General features: G+C 49.8%; 9 protein-coding genes across 9 annotated transcripts; 4 read left to right on the top strand and 5 right to left on the bottom strand.

Moving 5' to 3' along the window:
• Nucleotides 1-383: 383 nt before the first annotated feature.
• Nucleotides 384-963, bottom strand: HO173_000783 (uncharacterized protein; the record flags this gene model as incomplete). Its single annotated transcript, XM_037302731.1, has 3 exons — nt 384-772; nt 826-861; nt 912-963. The coding sequence occupies 3 exons, from the start codon at nt 961-963 to the stop codon at nt 384-386; spliced, it is 477 nt and encodes a 158-aa protein (XP_037170238.1).
• Nucleotides 964-1,123: 160 nt separating this feature from the next.
• On the top strand, nt 1,124-2,312 carry HO173_000782 (uncharacterized protein; the record flags this gene model as incomplete). The annotated part of the gene is made up of 4 exons (XM_037302730.1): nt 1,124-1,137; nt 1,188-1,246; nt 1,357-1,683; nt 1,822-2,312. The coding sequence occupies 4 exons, from the start codon at nt 1,124-1,126 to the stop codon at nt 2,310-2,312; spliced, it is 891 nt and encodes a 296-aa protein (XP_037170237.1).
• Nucleotides 2,313-3,192: 880 nt separating this feature from the next.
• Nucleotides 3,193-4,319, bottom strand: HO173_000781 (uncharacterized protein; the record flags this gene model as incomplete). The annotated part of the gene is made up of 4 exons (XM_037302729.1): nt 3,193-3,821; nt 3,873-3,966; nt 4,049-4,064; nt 4,162-4,319. The coding sequence occupies 4 exons, from the start codon at nt 4,317-4,319 to the stop codon at nt 3,193-3,195; spliced, it is 897 nt and encodes a 298-aa protein (XP_037170236.1).
• A 343-nt stretch (nt 4,320-4,662) lies between these two features.
• HO173_000780 (uncharacterized protein) lies at nt 4,663-6,426 on the bottom strand (the record flags this gene model as incomplete). Its single annotated transcript, XM_037302728.1, has 3 exons — nt 4,663-5,038; nt 5,091-5,873; nt 5,927-6,426. 3 exons carry the CDS (start codon nt 6,424-6,426, stop codon nt 4,663-4,665), a joined length of 1,659 nt encoding a protein of 552 aa, XP_037170235.1.
• Nucleotides 6,427-7,217: 791 nt separating this feature from the next.
• On the bottom strand, nt 7,218-9,391 carry HO173_000779 (uncharacterized protein; the record flags this gene model as incomplete). Its single annotated transcript, XM_037302727.1, has 6 exons — nt 7,218-7,415; nt 7,469-7,833; nt 7,889-8,304; nt 8,363-9,143; nt 9,191-9,322; nt 9,370-9,391. 6 exons carry the CDS (start codon nt 9,389-9,391, stop codon nt 7,218-7,220), a joined length of 1,914 nt encoding a protein of 637 aa, XP_037170234.1.
• Nucleotides 9,392-10,219: 828 nt separating this feature from the next.
• On the top strand, nt 10,220-11,932 carry HO173_000778 (uncharacterized protein; the record flags this gene model as incomplete). The annotated part of the gene is made up of 3 exons (XM_037302726.1): nt 10,220-10,312; nt 10,378-11,796; nt 11,864-11,932. 3 exons carry the CDS (start codon nt 10,220-10,222, stop codon nt 11,930-11,932), a joined length of 1,581 nt encoding a protein of 526 aa, XP_037170233.1.
• Nucleotides 11,933-12,148: 216 nt separating this feature from the next.
• Nucleotides 12,149-15,187, bottom strand: HO173_000777 (uncharacterized protein; the record flags this gene model as incomplete). Its single annotated transcript, XM_037302725.1, has 9 exons — nt 12,149-12,233; nt 12,289-13,336; nt 13,617-13,627; nt 13,677-13,866; nt 14,021-14,047; nt 14,195-14,460; nt 14,515-14,982; nt 15,042-15,110; nt 15,168-15,187. The coding sequence occupies 9 exons, from the start codon at nt 15,185-15,187 to the stop codon at nt 12,149-12,151; spliced, it is 2,184 nt and encodes a 727-aa protein (XP_037170232.1).
• Nucleotides 15,188-15,454: 267 nt separating this feature from the next.
• On the top strand, nt 15,455-17,673 carry HO173_000776 (uncharacterized protein; the record flags this gene model as incomplete). The annotated part of the gene is made up of 4 exons (XM_037302724.1): nt 15,455-15,481; nt 15,539-15,668; nt 15,725-15,790; nt 15,851-17,673. 4 exons carry the CDS (start codon nt 15,455-15,457, stop codon nt 17,671-17,673), a joined length of 2,046 nt encoding a protein of 681 aa, XP_037170231.1.
• A 455-nt stretch (nt 17,674-18,128) lies between these two features.
• HO173_000775 (uncharacterized protein) lies at nt 18,129-19,457 on the top strand (the record flags this gene model as incomplete). Its single annotated transcript, XM_037302723.1, has 6 exons — nt 18,129-18,163; nt 18,220-18,292; nt 18,364-18,446; nt 18,504-19,077; nt 19,146-19,288; nt 19,436-19,457. The coding sequence occupies 6 exons, from the start codon at nt 18,129-18,131 to the stop codon at nt 19,455-19,457; spliced, it is 930 nt and encodes a 309-aa protein (XP_037170230.1).
• Nucleotides 19,458-19,885: the final 428 nt, after the last annotated feature.

The raw sequence follows: 19,885 nt of genomic DNA, 5'->3' as shown, positions 1-19,885 counted from the left end.
GGTTGGGATTGGATCTCACATTCCCTTTGATATCCATTGAGTAATCCTAAACGAGGTCACAATTCACAAGCCTTTAGACGGTGAAAACGTAGACGAGTCAGGCAGGCTGTCACACAATGGGTGACAGTCTTGGGGTGTTAGCCTCTCGTAAGTTTACACATTTGTGGGTATACGGCCAAGTGAACTTAACACCTGATGCGCAGGCTCAGTATACACAGATTTTCACATGGATCATAACGCTTGTCGATAGTGCTGATCTTGTTCAAACTCGAAGGAGTCTTACCGCTGCAGACTTCCGCTTTTTCTGGCAGGGCGCCCGACCTACATTGCCCTGAGACATTGGGAGATTGGCTCAACATATATTCAAGTAAAATCCATCTTCTTTACTTGGTCCCTAAAGCTTCCGTCGTCTTCTCTTCACTCACGGCCTGTAAAAGCCGGTCCCCGTCCACAAGCACACACCACCCTTCACCACCCACCCCCCCATCCCCACCAACCCCGGCTTTGAATTCCCTCCTAGCATACTCCAGTCCCTCATCGTCGAAACTTCCCGGTTGAAGCCAGACCGAGGACACCCCGGCATCTTTTGCTTCTCGGAGTACTTGGAGAGTGACCGATGGCTGCGTGATGATGCTAAGCGAGGTTTCTACTGGATATGGCAGGGCTAAAGGCGACGGGATCGTGGAGTACGTTGTGGACAACACGGTTATACTCGGACGTGAGGGAGTAATGGGTTGAACGGGTAAATCGCGGGCGTGGTACCACTTCAATACTGGGATGCAACGTTGGTATAAGTGGGAGAAAGCAGATGAAAGGGAAATATACCCTGGTAGCCGAATTTATGAGGAGATTGGCTTGCACCTACACCAGGAGGGTCAAACTGCGATCTTTTCTGATGGCAATAGACCGACCTGCCACGGCAAAATAGCTAGACGAGAGAAAGCTTTTTGCTGCTGCCTCCATGATCAAATCTGCAACGAGGACGGCGAGATTTGGATCGAGTACCTCTGTAGAAGTCCAGTAGATCCAAAGTGCGGCGCTCGGCTACAAGCGGGTATCAAAGGCCACGAAATGATCACATCGTTATCAGCTGTTTTCAGAAATACTGCATTCCCACGTAAACATGGCGCAATTTGCGTTCGTAACTCTACTCCCCTCATCGTTACTAGCTGCTGACTTCCCAGTAGAAAATCTACTTTCTCACACGCTTCCTATGCCGTGTACCGTCCTTCTTACCCACCATCCCGTACGTGATAGTTCCGAGGCAACTTCGCCCAATCACGCAGTCTTATGTCTCTTAATCTCGCGATTCAGCATTCCTCCCGAAAGAGTAATGCTGACTCCGAAATCATCAAGTCTACAATACCGTCTTGGCGTACCATCATAGTCCCAGGGAAACTTGTATAGACCTTGGCTGTGGGCATGGTGTCGTTGCTCGCTACCTCTCCCAAACATTTTCCCAGGTTGTTGGGACTGACCCATCGGACGGGATGATCGAGCAAGCGCTTTCTTCGACGCCGCACGAACTTTATCCGAATGTCACCTTTCAGAATTCGTCTGCGGAGAGCTTGAAATTCCTCAAAAGCGAAAGCGTCGATCTCGTTGTGGCAGGCCAAGCGGCGCATTGGTTCGATACCAAGGTCTTATTTCCTGAGATGGGGAGAATATTACGAAAGAGTGGTAGTACGTATTTTCGGAGCCCATATTTCCCCTTTTGGAGCAAATCTTGAGTCTTGAGAACATGTCTCGGGAGTATTTACTCTCGATACCTATTTCAAGGCTCGATATACCTCCTCCAATAGGCATTACTGACTGCCAAAGCCCTAGCATTCTGGGGATACAAAGATCACGTTTTTGTAGATTATCCGAAGGCGACCAAAATCCTGAATGAGTATGCTTATAGCAACGATGAGCGATCGCTCGGTCCATACTGGTCACAACCGGGCAGATCAAAGGTAGAAAACAAACTTCGGGACATCGAACCGCCGGTAAACGAGTTTGAAGATGTACGCCGGGTTGAGTACGAACCCGGAACGAGTGGACCAAAGACTGGCGAAGGCACCATGTTCTTGAGTAGGCGAATGGCGCTTGAAGAGTGTATGAACTACATTAGAACATGGAGCGCGTACAGTGCTTGGCAGGAGAAGTTCCAGGCCAAGAAGCGTCGTGATGGTGGTGAAGGAGATGTTGTAGACGAGATGTTTGACAAGATGAGGTCTGCGGAACCGGACTGGCAGAAAGACGAGGCCTGGATGGAGAAGGAGGTTGAGGTTGAGTGGGGAAGCGGCCTGTTGCTCGCAAGAAGGAGATGAAGCTCTTGCGATGTGTTGTCAAACAAGAAGAAAGATCGGCAACCATCGATACTTGCTTGATACCACGGGCAGGCCTCCGTCGCCAAAACGTGCATCTGCTGATGGCCTCACGTGACCTGTAGCCTTGTTCTTCTTCTTCATCCGCGTGCTGACACCGAACCGACCGGAGCGGATTGGATTATATTGTTCGGCTAAAAGCAGTGATTGCCTTGATCGCAAAGTCTGTCCCTGTATGCGGAGATGCAGAAGAAAAGAAGCGTTTGACGAGAAACATGAGATTTGAAGCCCCCCAATGAACAGCTAGCTATGTGACCTACTTTCATAAGTTGTTGTTGACACATATCAGGCAGCGAGGACCCTCGGCAGGATGTTGGTTGTTGAAATTGGAAGGCTGTGTGGGAAGCATAAGGAGCCATCTTTCAACGATAGTCTCACTCACTTCTCTTTCAAAGTCACCTTGCTCCCAAGAAGGCAGAATGTCAGATACAGCTTCGAAGAAAACCTGGCCTGTGGAGTGCAAGGCTCACTAGAACATGATAGCATTCTTTCGCAGACTGAGCGGTCTCCAAATGACCGATTTCTGGATTTGCAAGCTTTTCAGCCCTTCATTTCGCGACGCAAGTAAATCTCAGAGTAACTCGGCTATTATCCCTGGATTGTACAAGCCGCCAGGAATGGAATAGTGCTGATGAGCCACATGAAGGGTTCATCACTCCAATATGCACCGCCGAAACTCGTATCTGAAGCGAGCCAATGAATGGAGGTACAGAGGGGATGTGCTTTGAATCTTTTGGTGCACAGATTCTGACTAGAAACAAGGGCAGGGGTATATACACTCACAAAAGCCCACGAAACGGCGGACTACTTTTTCTATTAGCAATCAATCCCTCTTCCCCGTCCCATAACCGTTCATTCCAGATCCAGGAAATGCGTAGCCACCACCCCTCTCCCCTCCTGTTCTGTCCTTTCCATACCTTTTGATCCTTCTCGGCAACTCCACCCCTCTGAAATAAGCCAAACTCGCCGCCACGCCCACACCCCCGCTTAAAAGACAATACACCACCGTGCTAAGATGTACATGGCCTCCTAGACCAGCTTTCCCCGTTGTTGATGGCGGTAGAGTTGGACTAGTGTACCAATGCACTGAAAGTTGGAGGGCAAGCGGATCGCCAATCACTATCCTCGTAGATGCGGAGGACAGTGAAGGCGAAGAGTATGCCGTCGCGGCTAATAAATCTGCATCCTGAGTCGCTAATTCAGGGCTCGTGTGCAGCAGCACGTTCAATTTTGGCGATATGTGTAGGTGTGAAAGCTGAAGAGCGCCGGAGAGAGCAAATATGAGAGGTATGAAGTCGTCTGTTGTGGGAGAAGTGGTTGAGGGTGAAGATATTTGGGTGGAGGTCAGGGGATGGGTGGGAATGCGACAGGTCAAAGGGGCATCATTGTGGATGTAGAATTCGAGGAGGTGGAAGAGGGGATCGTCAATGGACTCGAGGGTGCAATTAATGTCTGAGATAGTCAGCAAAAGATGTGCACACTCGAAATAAGACACTGGCATGCCTTTCTCAACGCCAAAGTAAAGCTCGAGAGGTCGCCCCGTCTCATTGCACGTCATGAAAGAAATATACTGAAGCTGGCCCTGATCATCTGTGATCTGACAAAGTCAGTGCTTGGATAGTACTCCGAGCAGGCATGGCCAGGCGAGGCTTGAATGTCGACGGTCTCTGCTTGCTTACATGTTCTCCAGTGTCACTGCGCACAAGACACAACAGTTAGCCATTCGTCCCAGTGTTTCTTTGCCTTCCATGTAAAATCGTGCCGCTCTTGAACCGGAGGATAGAATACTCACACCGTCCTGTTTAAACAGCTAACAGGTATTGCATCCCCAGGCGCATAGCTGGCCTTTTGTTCAGCTTTGGCTGGGCTGCCAGCCTTCGGAAGAGAAGAGAAAAAGGACAGAAGGGTAGAGCAGACTAGCCATGTGCTGCGAGAGCTAAGGACCGCCATACCAAAGGCGAGCTGGACTTTTTACCGACTCATTTCAAGGAGAAGCGGAAAAGAAGTATTGGCGCACTCATACTGCACCGAACTGTTGTTCGTTCCTGGGTCTACGGGGTGCATGTTTTGGCGGGTCGATCGACCCGAGGGACCCTAGCCGGCTCCAAAGGCCCCCACCACCCCCCAAGAATCATACGGTCATTCGAGGAGGCCGGACAGACGCTCACAGAACATCATATTCATAGCAATTTTATTGAGATCTCATCTACTTTTTTATGTTCGTGAGCCAGCTATGCACGTTTTTCCGTTTCCCTTTGATGGTTTCTTGTTCAGGCACGCTCGCAACAACCTTTTAGATACCGGCCTTCTTCTTAAACGCATTGATCAGCCCACTCGTACTGGCATCGTGGCTCGTGTTCTCCCCACTCTGATCAAGCTCCGCCTGGATCTTCTTTGCCAACGATTTGCCCAGCTCTACACCCCATTGGTCGAAGCTGTTGATGTTCCACACAGCTCCTTCGGTAAAGGTGAAATGCTCATAGTATGCTATCAGCGCTCCAAGCGTCCCTGGTGTGATTTTTTGGGCGAGGATGGATGTTGTAGGTCGGTTGCCGAGGAATGTCTTGTGGGGAACCAGCTCCTCCGGGGCTCCTTCGCCTTTGACTTCGTCTGGTGTCTTACCAACCATCAACGCTTCAGCTTGCGCGAAAAAGTTCGATGCCAGCATCCTGTTGACATGTCAGCTCAACATACCAAGTCGAGCGATTCTGAGAAGCCTACTTCTGGTGCTTATTGTGCTCAATGGGATTATGGCTCTCGGCGGCAAGGATGAAATCCGTAGGGATAAGCTTCGTCCCTTGGTGCAAAAGCTGATAGAATGAGTGCTGGGCATTTGTTGCGGGCTCGCCAAACAAGATGGCTCCAGTGGTGTACTTGACGTAATCGCCGGACCTTGTGATGGCCTTACCGTTCGACTCCATTGACAATTGCTGAAGGTAGGCTGGGAAGCGGCTCATGTATTGATCGAAAGGCGAGACTAGATGTGTTTGCGCTCCGAAGAAATCAGAGTACCAAACGCTGAGAAGGCCACCGAGCACAGGGATGTTTTCCTCGAGCGGGGTCTCCTTGAAATGCTTGTCCATTGCATGGGCGCCTGAGAGAAATTCATGGAAGTTGTCGAAGCCAATGTACAGAGCTACGCTCAGACCAATGGCGCTCCATACGCTGTAGCGGCCCCCAACCCAGCTCTCAAAGCCGAACATATTCTCCTTGTCGATACCAAATTTGGTCACCTCCTCGACATTGGTGGACAAGGCAACGAAGTGCTTTGCAACGTGAGATTCATCTTTCGCTGTTTCAAGAAACCAGTGCTTAGCAGTGGTAGCGTTGGTGACCGTTTCAGCGGTGGTGAATGTCTTGGAAGCAACCAAGAACATAGTTGTTTCTGGGTCGGAGGCACGCAATGCCTCTGCCATGTGACTGCCGTCAATATTGGAGACGAAATGCAAGTTGAGATTCCGGTCACCGTAGGGCTTCAGAGCTTCTGTCACCATGACTGGTCCACTACAGCTTCTGTCAGCCTGATCTGCTGCCTCTACGTTACTGACTCGACCCACAGATCAGATCCACCAATGCCAACGTTGATGATTGTCTTGATCTTCTTTCCAGTATACCCTTTCCACTCTCCACTTCTGACCTGCTCGGAGAATACCTTCATGTGCTCCAAGACCTCATTGACATCCTCGACGACGCTCTTCCCATCAACCTGCATAGGTTGATTGGTCACGTTACGCAGAGCAACATGATACACGGCTCTCTTCTCCGTGAAGTTGATCTTCTCTCCGGCAAACATTTCATCTCGCAGCTTTTCCACGCCAGCTTCCTTGGCCAATTGGATGAGCAGCGAGAGGGTGTCTTCGGTGATGAAGTTCTTGGAGAAGTCGAAGAGGATCTCGGATTTGTCGGCTGTGTTCTTGAAGGTACGGGAAAACTTTTCAAAGCGGCTAGGGTCTTTTTCGAAGAATTCTTTCAAGACAATGTTGCGGCCCAGTGTAGTGTGATGCTGCTGGAGCTGCTGCCATGCTTGGAGGTCACTAGCTTGGGCGAAGCCAGACATTGCCGCGGTACTGTCGGAATGAGGTTTGTGAACGCGTCTGGTAGATAGAGAGGATGGGGGCTAGTCCTTATGAAGAGATCGAAGCAATTATGAAGTGGTGGAGGATATAGAGGCGAGTGTTTTTCTTGTGAAGCTGGAAATGAGTTGCCCAAAATTGAGAAAGAAGTGCCCCACCATCACTAAAAGCTCCCACCTTAAGTAGGGTAATTAGCAAGCTTGACCTATTGGTAGCCTCGGTGAATTTAGAGTGACCCAACTTTTGAGTACCTAGACAGCCATTTCTGCATAATTCCTCAGCCACCAAGAAGTTAATTTTATGATCAAAGGCGTGAAAGACGAAAGACGTTGGCTTGCACGTTTTTGCATATATTTCGATATTGACCGCCTGAATTAAGGCTGTAGGCCGAGTTGTTTGGGTCAATCCAGCGGTCGTGTAATTCCTATTCGTTCAACCAAGATTTCCAGCAGAATTAGCTCACCTAAAGTACTTGGCAAAATGCACAGCGAGGACAATACTACACTGCTCACTTTTAGCATGCTACGCTCTACCCAACGGTCACCTAGTCGTAGTGCCACCCTCAGGGATGATGCATGGTGGCTTGGCACGGTACATTTGGATTTTTTGTTCGCATTGCTTTGCTCGGCGACAATGGTTGAGTATGTGTGTGGGTCTCTGCCTATCACATGCCCCTTTATCAAGTAAGCCCAGCTTCTGGAAGGACACGCTCTCTTCTACGCCTGATCAGATGCTTTCATGCTTGTCTCTCCTTTTCATTCCTTTCTATACCCTCTCAGCCGGTAACGCTCCCAAACGATGGATCCTTTACACTGCCACCAGCATCTCCGAGACCAGCGACAGGACGATTGTAGGACCAGCCTGTGAATTGCTGTTGCATGGTTTGCGAGAGTATCGGTCCCTCGACGTAAGAGTCGGTGGGCGCCTCTTGGGTGAATTCCCGGTCAAAGTTCGCCGTGTCAAGCGCATCGGTCTATGATAATCAGTTTTTTTGGCCAAGACGAGCAAGGGCAATGGGGCACCTACCACATTGGGCTTGAACGTAGGATCGTATCTTCGCTGCAATAACTTCCTCCAATCGATAGCATTGAAGAATGGGTGAGCTTTGATCTCAGACGGGCCCTTGGCCCCAAGCCTTTGCTCTGGCCTACGATCGAGAAGCTGCATCAAAAGGTCCTTTGCCGGCAACGGCACAATCTCCGGTCCTGGGAAGTGAAGAGGTTCCGATAGTATCTTTCGATACATCTCGTTGGTGTTCTCATCGTAGTATGGAGGTAGGCCTGTCAACATTTCATAGAGGAGCACACCCAGGGTCCACCAATCCACCGATTTGTCGTAACCTTGACCGAGGAGTAGTTCTGGCGCAAGGTACTCAGGAGTACCGCAGAAAGCTGCCACGCGAATTAGCAATATGTTCTTGCGGATGTTTGGGTACTGGAAATCTACTGTTCGTTCGATCCTCGTCCTTCATGTCCATCTTGCATAGTCCGAAATCGCATAAAGCGATGTGTCCAGAATAGTCGAGGAGAATATTTTCTGGTTTAAGATCCCGGTAGACAACGTTGAAACCGTGTAGACATTCCAAGGCGCAAAGGAGTTCAGCGGTATAGAACCTTGCTCTATTGACATCGAAGCGCTGCTCGCGCTGCAGGTGATGGAAAAGCTCACCACCATTGACGAAGGCCAACACAAGGTAGAGCTTTTCAGGGGATTGGAATGAAAACTTGAGGGGAACAATGAACGGATTGTTAATCTGGGCCAAGACTGACCGCTCAGCAAGCGTGTGCGCAACCTCGGATCTGGAGATAATGTGGGCCTTGCGGATCGTTTTGAGAGCATAGATTCGATGGGTATCATTTTTCCTATTGCTGTATTAGCGCAAATTCCTTCGAGCTCACTTTAAGCATTGTTTGCACGTACCGGACTTGCATCACTTTGCCAAAGCTACCCTTCCCAACGACCTTCAAGAGCTCAAAGTCTTCGATCGTCAAAGTTCTATGCCGATTCTCGACGAATACAACACCAATCTTCAGCGACCCCGTTCCGAAAGCAACATCCAGCCATTCACTACCCACTTGTCCCATTTGTCGCTCCTGCTGAGTGAATGCAGCCATTCCTCGCTCCCGATCTTTCTTACTAGCTTTGGGATCCTCTACGTATTGCTTGACCTCCTCGAACCGTGGATTGACACGAACTATGCCCAAGAAAATATCTTCGCTCCTCCCTGCGCCCGTTCTTGCGTTAGGGTTTCGAAGGTATATTTGCGCCGTTAATTCTGTAGCACGAGAGACATCAAATTTGTAGGAGGTATTTTCGCCAGGCCAATATGGATTCTGTGGACTTCCAGATACAGCATCCACAAAAACTTGGACCTTGTCAAAATCGAGGAGGGCGTACGGAAGGTACCGCGAGGAGTAGCGACCATGAATGGTAGGGGCGGCGTTGATACCTCCGCCCGAGGCGGGACGAGCATTTTGAGCGTAGGATCCAGCTATTCCACCAGGAGTACGTGACATTGAAGAATCGCCACGCATCGATCCAGCCACGGAGAAGCCATTTGATGCCGAGTTCTGATATTGTGGATTGTACTGTTGTTGGTAATGAGGAGGCAGTGAGAAGTCTTTGCCTTCATGAAGAGTTACAACAAGGATACCAGGTTTAAGTGGCGCTTGAGGTGGAGAAATCATAGCTTCAGACGCAGCTAGCGACAGTGAGCACTGGTAAAAACATGAAGAACGTAACATTTACCAAGATCATTGCTGCTGCTGGTACTCAGCTTCTCTTCCATGGGCTCGACTGAGTCTGCTTTGATTGTCGAAGTAGAGGTCGACCGGCCTCCAAGGGAATTCTTCAGAGGACCCAGGTGGGTCTCCTTGAATTCTACGGGAAGTCAGTCTTGGCTGGTAGAATGGTACGACAAACCTCACTCTTAGTCAGGTTCCAAGACATGCTGTTGGTTTGGGAAGTCTTTGTTGCGGGCTAGAGGAAGAGGGGTTGAGATGATAGCGGTGGAGCGGTAGGATGGCGAAGGGTCGTATCGTTGCTAGTTGGGGAGAAAGGCCGTCACGGTCTCTTTAGTAGATAAGCGAACCACCACAGTTAAAAGATGGCAAGACAGGTAAAGAGGGTGCGGGGTATCAACGATGAAGGCATTCAACCCTGCTCTGGGCCATGGTGAGCAAGTGTTCAAGGGTATTGTTCAAGAGAGTAAAGGGTACGAGGGTACAAGTTACAAACGCTCTCCAAAACATTGCGGAGGCTCGCTTAAGATTACCTACTCTACGTAAACGCTGGTCCGCTCAAGGCTAGTGGCGGCTCATGCCGTCTTTCAACCTCAATGCATGCTCTAGAGATGCAGCATACTTGTAGATAAGATGAACATCGCAGGCTGTTCAAAGTCTATCAACCTCTTCTTTCAATCTCTCTAAAATCTTCCAGAATACCACCAAATGACTATTCCTGCCTGCAGATCCTCAATCCAAGACATTGTGCTCGAATGCACCCAGCGGCTTAGAGCTTAGCAATCAGGGCCGCTACCACCGAAAGTGACAACTGAAGCGGTACGGATTCCGAGATCGAGCGTACCGATACCAAGAAGAGAACTCTCCCGTCTAAAGCATTCTTAGCGGACTGCTTTCATACACAAGTAACCATTTGATTAACTTCAGGCTCATGATTGGACTTGATGTAAGAAACGCCGGCGCGTGCACAGCGTGGCTTTGTCTGACAGTGTGTGTATAGTAGTATCAAAGCAGGACAAATTCCCGGAAGTGCGCGATGGGGGTGATAAGGAAGAAGACCATATCGCGTGGGACCGAGGGTGGACTCAAGTATATCTGTGATATATGCTCCGCCGATATCACTGCCACTGTAGGCTTTTCCTCTTCTGATCTTTGTGCCTCAGCCTTAGCGCCACAACACTAAGTTCATTTTAGGTTCGCATACGCTGCCACGTCTGCACCGACTACGATTTATGTGTGCAATGCTTCAAGGATGGATCGAAGTCACGCGATCATGATCCTGCGACCCATGAATTCCTGGTGATCGAACAGCATTCAATCCCAATCTACGACAAAGACTGGGGAGCGGATGAAGAGCTTTGCCTCTTGGAAGGAGCAGAGGTATACGGACTTGGCTCCTGGGCTGATATAGCCGACCACATTGGGGGCTATCGGACAAAGGACGAAGTCCGCGACCACTATATCAAGACCTATGTCGATAGTTCAAAATTTCCATTACCAGAGAATGCGGATCCCGGCGATAAGCATTTGTCAGAGGAGGTACCGCGGGAGATGTTCCAAGCACGCAAGAAGCGGCGGATAGAAGAACGAAGAGAGGAAGCCAGATCAGCCCCACCAGCGACACCTAAGCAGAAACCTACGGCAAGCGTCCCAGCATGCCACGAAGTCGCTGGGTACATGCCTGGCCGCCTCGAGTTCGAGACGGAATTTGCCAACGAAGCCGAAGAAGCAGTTCAGCATATGCAATTTGATCCCGGTGACGGCCTGAACCCGCGGAACGGCGAAGTCGAGCCAGAAATGGAATTGAAAATGGTAGTAATGGACATATACAATGCACGTCTGACTTCGCGAGCCGACCGGAAAAAGGTGATATTCGAACACAATTTGTTGGAATACAAGAAGAGCGTCGCGCTTGACAAAAAGAAGACAAAAGAAGAAATAACGCTTGCTAACAAAGCCAAGCCTTTTGCGCGAATAATGAATCACGCCGACTTCGAGGCTTTCACATCGCACCTCGAGTTCGAACATAACCTCCGTCAAGCTATCGCCCAGCTACAGGATTGGCGCCAAATGCGCATTGGCGACCTCAAAACGGGTGAAAAGTATGAGCAAGAGAAACAAGCGCGCGCTGCACGTCCAGCTCCTACAGGAGCGTTCGACCGCCAAGCAGGCGTGCGTCCGGAGAAGAAGAGTGAAAAAGAATCGAACGTCAAGGCTGCTGTAACCCTTGAACTTACGGCGCCGGAACTGCCCGAGCGCCTGAAGCCGATACCTCCAAACCCTGTGCCACCTCCATCGACAACAGCTACAACAAATGGCGTCCATCCGAAAGGGCCCCTCACGAATGGCACATCAAATACGGCCAATATTCCTCCTCCACAGCATGAAAAGAAAACTCGCTATTCTGTACCGCCATTGAATGGCACCGCCCCCCTAAAATTAACCAGCGAAAATGCGACGGACCTGCATCTGTTAACCAATGAGGAAGCAGAGCTGTGTTCCGTCGTGCGATTGATGCCAAAGCCATATTTAGTCATTAAAGAAACGGTCTTGCGGGAAGCCATGAAGAATGGAGGTGCGTTAAAGAGGAAGACAGTTAGGGAGCTGTGTAAGGTACGTCGAGTTTTTGAAGTCATTTGGCTTTGGCTCAAGATGCTTATGACTGATGGTGTGAGAACAGATTGATTCTTCGAAATGCGTAAAGCTTTTCGATTTCTTTGTGCACTCGGGCTGGATTGTGAAGGCCTAGGGACGACGATTTTGCAGCATCGGGAAATGCGGCCAATGTGCTGTTCATGTAGATCCTAGTGGATTTCCTAGGAACATACATCTAAGTCTAGGTCGTCATTCGCTTTCAACGCCATGCTACAGTTACGCATTTGCGCGGCCAAGCGAGGCTATTGCTAAAATCCATGCCAAAAACGCATGTACGATTAACATGAAAGGTCAAGTCCTACCATTAGAGTCACAAGAATGAGGCACCAGGGAACGTTTTCCTCCCTTCGATGTTGACGTTGTACTCCAAGATTCCCTCCTCGGTCGCGACAAACCTAAGGTGCACAGTCAATAGAGCCCCCATTTGAGAAGAAATAAAGCGGGAATTACAAATTGCGGCCGTCTTCGCTCCATCCGATCCCCATGGTGATGAGGCCCGCTTCCCGCCTAGGACTTCTCTGATACCTTCTCAACAGCAACTCCCGATCGATCTCATCATACACGACGTCAGCTCTGCTGTGGGCTGCTCTCATCTGCCTCAACGATCGCACATTATCTCTGGCACGATTACCGCGTGCCTCCAACGCATCTGCATGTTCGACCATCATGAGCTCGTTTGGACGGTCAAGGGTAGCTTGCTGTACCGCTGTAGCTTGCACACGACGTTCCAGATTTCTTGATTGCAGGCTGCGCAGTGTATCAGGCGGGATGTCGGCAGACGACATCGCATCAGTGATGGTTTGCCAAGGATCCGTGGGATTGAAGGGGGTATTGGTGGCGATTGCGTCGCTTGTGCTAGCAGAAAGGCGCGAAGGGGAAGCAGAGAGGGTTGGAGTGGCCGTATCAGGTGTAAGGCTCGAAGTGTGAGGTGATGAGGTATTAGAACTCGAGTTCGAGTTGGACATGACGACTGAACTGCGGCGGCGCGGTTGATATGAGCGGTCATTCAAGCGAGTTCTCTCCCGTTGGCGTATGAAATCATGGATGCTCGCTGATGAACGAGTTTGAGGATTAGATGAAGGAGAGGGGATGCCACTCCATTCACGAGATTCTGTCCGTCCGGTAGACGATGGGTTGTAGTTCACTCTAATAGGAGCGGTTGGAAGGTTGCCAGAAGAAACGGAATTACTTTCTTGTAGACGTCGCAGGCCAATGGAGTCAATCAATTGCCGCTCACGCGATGCTTGTGCTGCTGCAGCGTCACGTTCAATTCTTCTTCGCTCAGCGCCAAGCTCCACGTTGTTCGCCGTACGTATTACAGCAGCGAGCTGATCTTGTGCTTCCAAGGCCTCCCTGTGCCTTTCCACAAACCTGCGTTCGATCTCTAGTTGCCGCTGCTCTGATGTAGTGTCGTACTCTTCTATTTCCGCTCTAATGAGACCTGGGGAGTCGGTGTGTAGGTCGATAGTTTGCCTCGATTGGAATGCGTTGCGCAAATCTACCACGCATACATGGCCTTGATCTTCGGACTGTGTTTATTTAATATTAGCTTTCACTATCAACGTAGAGTCTGGCTCGTTAGTCGAATTGGGGAAGAAAGTGGGAATATTGATCAACTCTCGACCCCCCGCCACGCCTTGTGACTGAGATTGCGGTACAAGATCGAAGAAAACTCCTTCAGAATTGTGCTTACCCTACATCATTTCGAAGTTAGCATATCTCTTGTAGGATCGATTTCATGTCGTGAAGAAGGTCCGTGGAGTAATGCAGCCCTGAACAAGTCTTGCAACTGAAAATGTATTAGGATACTGAAACATTGCTAGAAAAACGCAATTTACCAGGCTAAGAGATCCCATGGGCCTGGGGAGAAGCTCATTGATCGGACAGCCCCTGTGTGGATAGGGGACATTGAAGGTCGAGAAGACCTGAGTACATCGATTACCGCTTCCTCAGCATCCATATCATCGTGAATCAAGGCTGTATCGAAGATCGTGATAACACCATTCTGCGAAGCGACGGCGCAAATATCTACACAGGATTTGTAGTTAGCATGACTTCCTCGAGGCAAAACGTCCGAGCTGTAAACTAATTTGAGGAACAAAAAGGGATTTTGGCTTCCGAAACATCTCGTTTGATTCAAGTCCGGTTACAAAATGGATAGATTTCTCCGAAATGTACGTACGACCGGATGGCGAGAAGGCAGTAGAGACTAATGGTGATCCCCGCAGTCAGCAACTTCCTTTTGAGATCAAACCTTGAGCCGTGAGACATGAATGGGGAGCAATGATCCTCGAGACATGTCTCACGACTCGACATTCGGTACAGAATAAAAAGGCAAGCCCTAGAGAACACGTACAGCAGGCATCCTTCGATTCTGCGAGGCTCAATTTGAGCCCCGCAATCTCATGCCACTCATAGCTTGCGTAGGACGATACGCCATCGCTTAGAGCGCTAGGTAACCGCACTCTTTTGCAAAAGAAGGCTGTATGTCTATCTCCAACAGCAAGGAGAAGCTTCCCATCTGGTGATATCGAAGCATGATTCATGGCAATCGGGAATTCGAGCGTTTCAAGCAGACGAGACTGTGTCAGCGAGAAGATTCGGACGCTTTGGTCATTGTTTCTGAGCACAAGACGTCAATCCTCGTTCCCAGGGCGCAAATTCAGCATAGCTTACGCCAATACAGCCACGACTTCATCCTCTCGGCAATTCTTCTCGCTTCGTAGAAGATGGATTGTGATTGAGTTGACAATATCGGCCCCAAGTTCATGGGTCTGTAACTCATACGAGCTCCCATGGGAAGGTCGAGGCCATTGCAGGACTACACTTGGATCGCTGATGGTACGTCTATACTCGGGGTCCAGGTCCAGAGGCAAGAGCTCATCGACTTCGGCATGCTGCCTGAAGGCTGTCGTCGGCCCATCGCTGCTTTCGTTGATACTGATAAAAGCACATCGCCCGTTTTCTCGTCCACCGACACAAATCCAACCGTAGCCAGCGTCAAGACAAACAGGCTGCCAGGGTAAGCTCTTGATCAGCTTTCTTTTCCGTGTAGAGACGTGTAAAGCGTAGATCTCATGGTGAGAGGCATAGTAGATGATGTTGGGGTCTTTGGTGCTTATGAAATTCTTAAGTTGCTTATGTCTATGTATATCACAAGGTCAGGAAACCTTTAACGGACAGTAGTAAGAGAGACTTCTTACTGTTGGGGAATCTTGAAAGGGTAGAAATGCCCGCAGGACGAATGGATCAAAGACTTCGTTTCACAAGGTCTATAGTCTGTGGTCAGTTTGATTGACGACGCCTCGTTGTACAACTCCATATCTTACTTTATATAGTCAATTGTCATTATGTGGTCGCAAGGAGCCTTAATGCTGCATCAAATTTTGACGCACTGGGAATGTCATCGAATCAATGGCAGGAGTTGGCGTTCTGCGGATAGGGCTGACCACTTCGATGAAGTTTGCCGCCGTCAATCTTTTTTCTAAATCTTTTTTCTACTACTTGAGTACTTCATCCTCTCGCCTCTCGACAAATTTTCCATCACTCCTTGCAAAAATCTGCAGGTGCAACACCTCTTACTGTTTTATCATCAGTGGCTGTCAGCCGTCAAAAAATGCTTTCGTCGAGGGTCGCCAGATCGGTAAGGCCGCCCCAGGAACATCACGTTTTGCTCGCAAGCTCACCACTGGAGCTCTAGCTGCCTCGCACCATCTCAGCATTCTCACGTTCCCCCGTCGCCCGCTCGCCTTTAGCATCTTCATTCACTCGATGCCAGTCTTCAGGTGGCGAAGGGAAGGTAAAAGGCCAAGTGATTGGTATTGATCTTGGTGCGTGCCAAAGCCTTCAAAGCCCACATATGACTATCTGCTGAGACCAAATACAGGCACAACCAACTCAGCTGTCGCTATCTTAGAAGGCAAAACACCCAGAATAATAGAAAACGCCGAGGGTCAGTATTACTAGGCGTGCTCTGCATTTTCGTGCAACTGTACTAAAGCATCCCCTCTAGGAACGAGGACAACACCTTCTGTGGTCGCCTTTGCGCAAGATGGCGAGCGACTTGTCGGCATATCCGCCAAACGCCAGGCTGTCGTAAACCCAGAAAATACTCTCTTCGCTACGAAGCGTCTCATCGGGCGCAAGTATACCGATGCCGAATGTCAGCGAGATATCAAAGAGGTACCATACAAGATCGTCCAGCATACGAACGGAGATGCTTGGGTCGAGGCTCGGGGGCAGAAATACTCACCTTCTCAAATTGGTGGCTTCGTTCTCCAGAAAATGAAGGAAACCGCTGAGTCGTACCTCAACAAGGGCATCAAGAATGGTGTCGTCACTGTGCCAGCCTACTTTAACGACTCACAGCGTCAAGCTACCAAAGATGCTGGGCAGATCGCTGGTCTTGACGTCTTGCGAGTTGTAAACGAGCCCACAGCTGCTGCGCTTGCGTATGGACTTGAAAAAGACGAAGATCGTGTTATCGCAGTCTATGACCTAGGAGGCGGAACTTTTGATATTTCGATCCTTGAGATTCAAAAGGGCGTTTTCGAGGTCAAATCAACCAACGGCGACACTCATTTGGGGGGTGAGGACTTCGATATTAACCTCGTTCGCCACCTAGTCCAGCAATTCAAGAAAGAATCTGGTATCGATCTGTCAAACGACCGGATGGCTATACAACGTATTCGTGAGGCTGCCGAGAAGGCCAAGATCGAGCTTTCGTCAACTCTTCAAACCGACATCAACCTTCCCTACATCACCGCTGACGCGTCAGGACCCAAGCATATCAACCTGAAGATGTCAAGATCCCAGCTCGAAAACCTCGTCGAGCCCCTGATTGGCCGGACCATCGATCCAGTGAGAAAAGCCTTGAAAGATGCAAACCTGCAGGCGAAGGATATCCAGGAAGTCATTCTTGTTGGAGGCATGACTCGCATGCCCAAGGTCACCGAATCAGTAAAGAGCATCTTCGGCCGGGATCCTGCGAAATCGGTTAACCCAGATGAGGCTGTGGCTATCGGTGCTGCTATTCAAGGTGCTGTCTTAGCTGGTGAGGTTATGGATGTACTACTGCTCGATGTTACGCCCCTATCTCTTGGTATCGAGACTCTTGGTGGCGTTTTTACGCGTCTGATAAACCGGAATACCACTATACCCACCAAGAAGTCGCAAGTATTTTCCACAGCAGCAGATTTTCAGACTGCTGTTGAGATCAAAGTGTACCAGGGTGAGCGTGAGCTCGTCCGTGATAACAAGTTGCTCGGAAACTTCCAGCTCGTCGGTATTCCGCCAGCCCACCGTGGTGTTCCTCAAGTTGAAGTGACCTTCGACATTGACGCCGACTCCATCGTGCACGTTCACGCCAAAGACAAGTCCACCAACAAGGATCAATCCATTACCATTGCATCTGGATCTGGTCTCTCGGACTCAGAGATCGAAGGGATGGTAAACGATGCCGAAAAGTACGGAGAGCAGGATAAGGAGCGAAAGTCAGCCATCGAGGCAGCCAACCGCGCTGACGGTGTTTTGAACGACACCGAGAAGGCTTTGAAAGATTTTGCTGACAAGCTCGACAAGGCTGAAGTGGATCAACTGAAAGAGAAGATCTCCACGCTTCGAGAGTTTGTTGCGAAGAACCAAAGCGGTGAGGGAAGTGCAACGGCAGAGGAGCTTAAGGAGAAGACAGATGAGCTGCAAGTGGCAAGCTTAAATCTATTCGACAAGATGCACAAGGCACGCACAGAGGAGCAGCAGACACCACCACCGGGCAATGCAGGAGAGACACCACCAGAGGGCCAACAAGGTAACAGCCAAGGCGAGAAAAAGCCGTAGGGTACCACGTTGAAAAAGCACTCTTCCTTTGAATCCTTGTCTTCATTGAAGCCTCTCATCTTGTGACCTCTTGTGTACCCGTACTCCGTTCTACTGGCGTTTCTCTCGCATATGGCGCCAGCAGTTTCTTCACCTGTTGTCTCCCTACGATGACAGATATTACTGGATCTTACAGCATGGTCAAAGCGCTTCTTGTAATTACATAGGTTAATGTTAGACGGAACAAAGAACACTCCTCTCACAGAAGACTGAGAATGATAATGAATGTTAGTGAATGATAGTACCCGTGGCACCAGTGGTGCTTTCCAGTCTCCCACCTAATTTGCCCTAGAACAACTCCGTAGTTGCTCAGTATCACATGTAATAAAATACAGGTTCAAAACACAGCCAGTTCCTCAACGTTTGCATGTTCATACTCTCAACATAATCTTCAGCAGCATAGCCAGTTTCATACGATGGACAAGTTCCAAGCCTTTGGGAAGAACATAACGTGGGTATCCGTAAGGGCTCCCCTTAGTCCTGTCTGGCTAGCTAAACAGTGGGCAGGTCTTCGTTCTCCCCTTTCGCTGCTCGGACTCAACAGTACGTCAAAGAGCAGCTAGGCACTGCTGACGACAAGGTACCACCCTCCTCCAAGACTCTTCAAGAGCTGTGTGAATGTTGTCAGCGCAGCTGAAATATCCTATCTAGACTGAGCTCCCACCGGACTACATCGAGCTCGAGAAGCGCGTTGATGCCCTCAAACAGGTACACCAGAAGCTTCTTCAAGTCACGTATGCTTTGGACTACCTTGAATACCCACCGTCCACTCCCCACTGATAATTACGAAGCTCGCAATACTCAAACGAAGCCTATGACTACCCTCCCAACATCCGCGAGTCCTTCAACGACCTTGGACGTACCATAACCGATAAAGTCAACCTCCTTTCCCACGCCAAATCCCCCGCCGAAGCCCAAGCAGCTTTCACCGCTCCCCCTAGCGCAAAGCCCCAGCCGAAGACCTTCCCCCATGCTATCGCTCGCGCCTCCCTCGCCGGCAGTCAGTTGCTCATCCAGACCAATCCATCCTCGTCAAGTGGCGAAGACCCACTAGCTACCGCTCTCGAGAGATATGCCTTGGCGAGCGAGAAGGTGGGAGAAGCCCGCTTGGCGCAAGACCAACAGATTCAGCAGAGATTCTTGGCAGGTTGGAGCACTACGCTGAACACGAATTTGATGTTTGCAACCAGGGCGAGGAGGGGTGTGGAGAATGCGAGGTTGGGGCTCGACGCTACGAAGGCCAAGGGGAAGGGTGGAAAGGGGGAGGAGGATCTGCCGATGAGTGATGAGCATAGAGCTGAGGTGGAGAGGAAGGAGGATGAGTTTGTGGGGGTTACCGAGGAAGCAGTGGGTGTGATGAAGAATGTGCGCTTTGCCCTCTCCCATGGACGAGTGTCCAACTACGGGTTTGCTGACATAGAGGTCGATGATAGGTCCTTGACACGCCGGAGCCTCTACGCAACCTCGCGGATCTTATCGCTGCGCAGCTGGAATATCACAAAAAGGCCTACGAGATTTTGAGCGAGCTGGCACCTGTTGTTGACGGGCTTCAGGTTGAGCAAGAGGCGAGCTATAGGTAAGCTGCTCTTCGGAGTTGGTTTCTCGCAGTTTAGGGAGGGTTCAGTATTGGAAGACAAGATTGCGGGATATTAAACGCTCCAGACATAGTATCTGACTGTAAGACTACATTTGAATGAACATGCTAACTCCAGATCCTCGATAGGAAGAGCCGTGATGGCAGTTGAATGGGCCCCTGAAACGGGGAATCGAACCGGAGGAAAACTGATTCTTTCTTCCATGGGCTGTGGTCCATTTTCCGTTACGAACACAAACTGCAGTTTCTGTCCAGTGCAGTTTCTGTCCACTCCAGCTTGTTCAACAGCAACCGTAGCCGGCGTTGTTTAGAGAACGATGCACCTTGGAATGCCGCTTTACCAATTGAATCACATACTTCTGCTATTTCCAATCAATGCATTGCGACGGCATCTCACACCAGAGATGGTTTTCAGGTCCTTGGGAGTGCATACGCGGAAGCAAAGACCGAGCTCAAAGCCTTTCCGCATGCGAAACCACCACCATCAATTTCTATATCCCATACAATTTGCCTATGAATTCACGCAGGTTCATCCAGCTTCGCAGCAAGAGCATACTGATAGCATCCTAGTCAGTATCT

Source organism: Letharia columbiana, assembly GCF_014066305.1.
Source record: "Letharia columbiana isolate WasteWater2 chromosome Unknown Sc0000001_s0, whole genome shotgun sequence".
Taxonomy (NCBI): domain Eukaryota; kingdom Fungi; phylum Ascomycota; class Lecanoromycetes; order Lecanorales; family Parmeliaceae; genus Letharia; species Letharia columbiana.
This window is presented reverse-complemented; position numbering and strand designations above follow the sequence as displayed.